Source organism: Nanorana parkeri, unplaced genomic scaffold (assembly GCF_000935625.1).
Source record: "Nanorana parkeri isolate BGI_ZX_2015 unplaced genomic scaffold, ASM93562v1 scaffold705, whole genome shotgun sequence".
Classification (NCBI taxonomy): domain Eukaryota; kingdom Metazoa; phylum Chordata; class Amphibia; order Anura; family Dicroglossidae; genus Nanorana; species Nanorana parkeri.
In genome coordinates, this window is record NW_017306973.1 from 492558 (window position 1) to 498753 (window position 6196).

General features: G+C 43.6%; 1 protein-coding gene across 1 annotated transcript in view; it reads left to right on the top strand.

The window, feature by feature from the left end:
* SRSF4 (serine and arginine rich splicing factor 4) overlaps positions 1 to 6196 on the top strand; it is a 10237-nt gene that overhangs the window by 1363 nt on the left and 2678 nt on the right. The window contains exons 2-4 of the mRNA XM_018563860.1: positions 2930 to 3057; positions 4935 to 5047; positions 5255 to 5457. Of these exons, the coding sequence (XP_018419362.1) occupies positions 2930 to 3057; positions 4935 to 5047; positions 5255 to 5457 (444 nt within the window). The remainder of the gene's footprint in view (positions 1 to 2929; positions 3058 to 4934; positions 5048 to 5254; positions 5458 to 6196) is intronic.

Genomic DNA, 6196 nt, shown 5'->3' on the forward strand with positions numbered 1-6196 from the left:
CCCCCCCTCCCTCATTCCAGTTGATCTTGCCAGAAGTACAATGCCTTTTCGACAGCCTGTGATTTAAAAAAGGAAACGGCAAAAACAGTCTTTCTTTTGTAAACTACTAATTCAATCAATCTCCAATGTAATATCGTAATAAATGTTTGAATTCCACCCTCTGTGACAGCCATGGCACTCTCTTTAGTTGCAATGGAGAAATGTGTAGCAATGAGGGGACAGGAAGTGGTATTTGCAGAATTAGCAGGTAAAAAAAACCCTAAAAAGTCACTTCCATGCATACAATGAAAATCTTCGTTTGGCTGAGGGGTCGTATGCATAGGGGTTTTCTTTATTTTTTTTCTTTATTATGGTCAGTATTCTTCTACCCATCTATGAAGTGGAGCGCTGGTCCCCTTTACACAACATTAGCATGGTTACAGGCAGTCCCCGGGTTACGGACAATCCGTACTTACGAACGGGGTCCAGAGTACTCCTAAATGTACCGGCAGCCGCCGGTACATTTAGGAGACCTGTACCTGCAGCTGCATGTGTCCTTTCAAATCCCCGCTGCTCTCCGCGCCTGTGTTGGCTGAGGCAGCGGGGACAGAGACCGCTGCATTCCTCCGATGCCCCACGTACCTCCGCTGATGTGCCGTCTTCCTCTTCAGTCGTTCCGTCGGCTTCCCCAGTGCGGACGATCCTCCGGTCTCCAGGTGCGTCCGCGGCTCCTCTGCCCCGCCCCCCTGCTTACACTTCATTGCAGGCTGGGAGCCATACCCAGCCTGCTATTGGATAGTGTAAAATGCAATAGCCAATAGCAAGCTGGCTATTGCTCCCGCCCAATGTCTGCTGTCAATCAGCATGGGGGGACCTGATAGAGAACTTTCTGCTTCAGGCCCCTCTGCTGATTGGCAGTGGGCAGATGCAATAGCCAGCCTGCTATTGGCTATTGCAATTTGAAATATCCACTAGTAGGCTGCATGACCGGACTATAGCCTTGCAATTTATGTTAAAAAAGTTTGGTGACAGATAGAGCTTTCTTTTGGAGGTATATAATCACCACGGGGGTTGTTGTTTTTTTTTACTATATAATTTAAAAAAGTACCATAAATGTAAAAAAAAAAAAAGTTTCCCAACGTTATGTTATCAAACATTTATTCTTAGCCATATTTTTAGTAAAACATAAAAGTCGGGGTCACGTCGGGTAAATAGACACCAAACATGTCAAGCCTTAAAATTGCGTGCGCCCACAAAAAACGCCCATAGGCGACGATTAAAACACTTTTACTGTTCATCAGTTTAGTGTTATCAGTGATTAAAGGAGAACTATGGGGTCAGGGCTTTTCCCCATAGTTTTCCTTAGGGTAACGGGAGGACGCTAATTTGACACAAATTAGCGTCCTCCCGTCACCCTAGGCTCAGTATACCGCGATATAGCTCGCGGTATACTGAGACGCCGCAGCTGAAGCGGATCCTGACAATTGTGTAGAGGCAGAGCCAGCTGTACCTGCCCCCTCCCCCGTCCGTTCCGCCAGTCAGCGCTAGAGGATTGGAGTGGGGAGGGGGGAATCCAGCGATTCCCCCCTCCCAGGATCGAGAAGTGAGCGAACGCCGGTATGTGTTCACTTCCCGATCTACTGAGCCGACCTGTGACAGTCTCATTGTCCCAGGTCGGCTAGAACTATGAGGTGAGTGAAAAGCACTCGCCTCATAGTTGTCCTTTAGGCTGGGTTCCCAACTAGGCGTTCGAAATATGCGTGTATGACGTGCGTTTTACGGTGCATGTTTTAACCGCGATTTGCAGCCCACAAAACGCGCGTCAAACGCCCCAAAGAAGCTCCTGTACTTCTTTGGGCATAGGGCGTTTTTCAGCACGTTCCGACATGCTGAAATACGCCCAAGTGAGAACCATACCCATAGGAAATAATGGGATTTCACTTGCAGGGCGTTTTACAGCGCGTCGATCAGCGCTGTAAAATGCCCAGGTGTGAACCCGGCCTTAATGGCTCTAAAATTATTGCTCTCGCTGCGTTTGCGGCGATATGCAACATGTGCTGCACGTAGGCGCACCTGACGCATATATGCGTATGTATGTGGGGGGCGCGGACTTAAAAAATGTAAATGTTACAAAAATAAATGCTATGCTTCATTTTTTTTATCAATCTTTCATTTTTGTATTACTTTTTTTTTTAACATACAACTTTATTGCTATTACATGGGGGGCTAAGAAGCCCCCTATGGGATAGCCAATTTACATGACAGGTCCTCTTTATGGAGACATCAGGGGTCTCCAAGACCCCTAATGTCACCTAGGGACCTCCAGAGAAGCTGATAAAGCGGAGATCGGCTTCATCAGCTTCTCTAGCTGGAGAGTGACACTGAATGCAGGAAGTGATGTTATATACATCACTTCCTGCATTCCGGGACTGAGAGGAGATCAAAGGGAGTTTGTGTACTGAACTCCCTTTGATCTCCTGTCACAGAGCTGTGCCGGTCCCGGCCGCATCGGGCACAGCGGATCTCGGGACCGGCAACGGCAGTGACAGCTTCTGATACAGGCGATCGAGCGTCTCTCGAGACGCTCGATCGCTTGACTGTAAAGCTCCCGGCCGGCCGTGTAATTACAACGGCCGGCCCGGAAGCTGCTAGTCGGGCTCCACCGTCCTCTCGTCACAGACAAGTGGATTTTTCGAGCCCTGTTCTGAACAACAGGAACAGACAGCAAAAGAACCGTGACCCTTCCCTATGCTATCCAAAACTAAAAAAAACATTTTGGCTGGAGTTACACTTAAAAAAATGTACCTGTTCCGACTTGCATACAAATTCAACTTAAGTACAAACCTAAAGTCCCTATCTTGTATGTAACCCGGGGACTGCCTGTACTTTGAAGCAATGCTGATAACACATTAGATTTTCCCTTTAAAAGACTTGCCTACATATTTTTCAGGTATGGCTTTGTGGAGTTTGAAGACATGCGTGATGCTGAAGATGCAGTTTATGACATGAATGGAAGGGACCTATGTGGTGAACGGGTCATTGTGGAACATGCACGGGCTCCAAGAAGAGAAGCACGCAGTAAGTTTAGCTTTTGTACATTTGTGCTTTTTCTCAGGCTCAGTTGGACCTGTCATCTACACACCACCACACTTTAGCCCATAACAGGAAGGGTTTTGCTAAACAGTAGTTTTGTAGACTACATTGCACCTCTGTTGGTCCTAAGCTTTTAGTTGTGAGACTCCCCATTCAGTGGCACACCTGCTCACTTGGTGTCTGAATCTTTACTGGCAATTCCAGCATGGACCATATTGCCTATTGGCTATAAATTGCCTCACCCTTTTATATGAATTGGCTGCCACAGGCCTGTGATTTAATGCTTGTAAATATTTTATAGTTCTTAGAGGCGCAATGATCAGTTCATGAATTCTACATTCTAATAAATACTTAGTGAGCCTGTTGAGGGAAAAGGAAGAGTTTATACTCACCTGGTCTGCCACTTGTTTGTTTAATTTTGTAACGCCCTATGTCCTGTAGTAGAAGGGATCAGTGGAAGGAACTACAGGCCACTGCTCTGCAGTAGATCAGGGCCCTGGACCAGGCACATAAAAACTTTATTCTCTTACAGAAGATCCTTGATGGTCGCTTTTAAAATGGTCAAGAAGGCAAAATCATGTGGTTCCAACATGGTGCAGTTATGTTGTCTATTCAGACATACATTTACAGCCGTATGTGTGCAAGTAGCATTCCTTTACATTCATTATGCCATGTTTTGTTACATGTATATAATGGGTGAAACACAACTCTAAACAACATTGTCAAAATAGAGCGAGATACTAAACCAAATGTACCAGAAGATTTTGGGGGTGGATATTATTGACCTCCTCCTGTGAAAATGCTAGTCTGCATTCATGTTTAGGTCAGTGACCGAGAGCATGGAATCCAGGGACTGCTAAAGAACTAGTATTCTTAGGAGAGTAGCCATAGCCAAATATTGTCTCACACAAAATGAATGATACCTTGATTTTTTTTTTTTTTTAGGCAATGGGCTTGATAACTTATACCTAATACCCTAAGTTGGTTACAATTTATTTTATTCCAATGCTGCTCCTTACTATGTCTCCCTATTCTTGGATATAAGATCATTCCTGATGGTAACAATCGTATTCTTTTAGTATACCAAAATATTGACAAACAACTTTCTTAATGTAGTTTTATTTTGATGTTTGCATGTCCTTAAATGTTATGGTTTTTTTTTTTTGTTTTTTTTTCCGCATCATTATTGTTGTGCTAAATAAGATCCCCTGTACTTTTTAAAATGGCTCTGAATACTCTAGGAACCTCTGAGTTAGTCATTCAGTGGCCATTTTATTAAGCTGCCATGGGGTGATAATGCATAAGCTAGTGTGAGGCCGACAAGATGTCTGTCTCCAGGTAATTTAATTGTGCAGCCTGTCCCTTCCTCCTCCTCTTTCTTCTTCTTGTGAGATCCGAGGAGGAGCCGCTGGGGGGGCACATACGTGGGTGAGCGCGTTGGGTTTACCAGTCAGCGGGGGGCCCAAGGCAGCCGTCCGACGCAGGGCATGCAGAGGGAGCGTGGGTGGCTGAGGGCTCTCCATTGTTTCAAGGTAAGTGACTGGTGGGGCGCATGGGGTTATTTGTAGATAGATTTAAAATGGGATACTGTTTAGGAATAGTTTGTTCAATAATTGTATCTGTTGTGAAAATTAAAGGACTGTAATGTAGTTGGGGAGGTGGGTATCCTTCTCTCTACTAGATGGGTGGCTAGCTAGCTCTGGCTATTTAAACACTTGGAGAATTATTTTGATAGTGCCCTGGAAGGCATCATTTTTTTCATGTATAAAAGGTAGCCCTAGGTAGTGTATATTGCTGTAAACTAGTTTTTATGAAAAAGCTTTTGGGCATCCACTGAATTGTTTGATTGTTTGTGGATCCAGGTGGCTATGGATACCGCAAAAGTGGCAATGAGAAGTTTGGCCCACCAGTTCGAACAATATACCGACTGAGGGTAGAGAACCTTTCCACCCGATGCAGTTGGCAGGACCTTAAGGTAAGATATTTTCAGCAATGTTTGCCTTTAATGCAAAGAGAATTTAAGTGGTGATGTAGCCAAGATTTGTATTTTTTTGCAGCGTGTCAGTTTGTTTTATCATCTTTGCTTTGTGTTTATGTTTTTTTTTTTTTTTACATTGCACCAATTTTGTATCTGGATACCTCTACTCCATTACATTTCTTGTCTTTGCTCTGTTTTCTGTAGGATTTCATGCGCCAGGCTGGCGAAGTTACTTATGCAGATGCACATCAGCGTCGTCCTAATGAAGGAATTATTGAGTTCCGTTCATATTCGGACATGAAGCGGGCGCTAGATAAACTGGACGGTTCACAGGTTAACGGGAGGAGAATACGTCTGGTGGAAGATAGAGCTGGATCCAGATACTCTTCTTCACGTAGTCGGTCCAGGTACGTTTTCTAGTGCCTTAAGTTTAATGGTCTGCTTTTCAAAGTGGTCTGATTTCCACTTTTGCAGTCAAATGTGGGAAAACTCCACTATGTTTGTGTTCCTACTCATCCAGTATATCTAAAATCATTTTTTTTTTAAATATTTCTTACCTTATTAGATGTGCCTTTGTATCAGGCCTTTGCAAGCTTTTCACTTCTCTATTTCAAAGTAACAGGAAACTCTGTCTCCATATAAAGACAATCTGAGCTTCCCATCATTCGCATACAATGCTTCTAGATCTTTGTTAGGACAGACATTGTTCAAATCTAGTTCACAACAGATAGAGATCTGCCAGCACAGTACAGACAGCGTTAATTATGTTAACATTAACCTACCCATGCCCCTTGCATTCCTGAGGAAAATTCACTACAGAGAAGAACATTTCTTTCAGAATAGAGCATGTATTGTGCAAGCAGCCATTTATTTTTTTAAATGTGTGCTATGTGAACGAGGATAAGTAACTAATATAAAATAGGTGCTATCCTAATTTAGCTGTAAAGTGGACGTACATTTTAATGTGTATCTAAACCCAAGAAAAAACATTTAATATATTGTAGCAGTGGCTGTAATAATTGTATTTTTTTCAGGCAATAGTATATTAACATTGTCTCCTTAGGCTCCTCTCCTGGTTTGGACTCTCAATTAGACCATGGAACTGTCTTAGCACAGCAGACCAAAAAAAAAAAAAGGGAGTTCAGA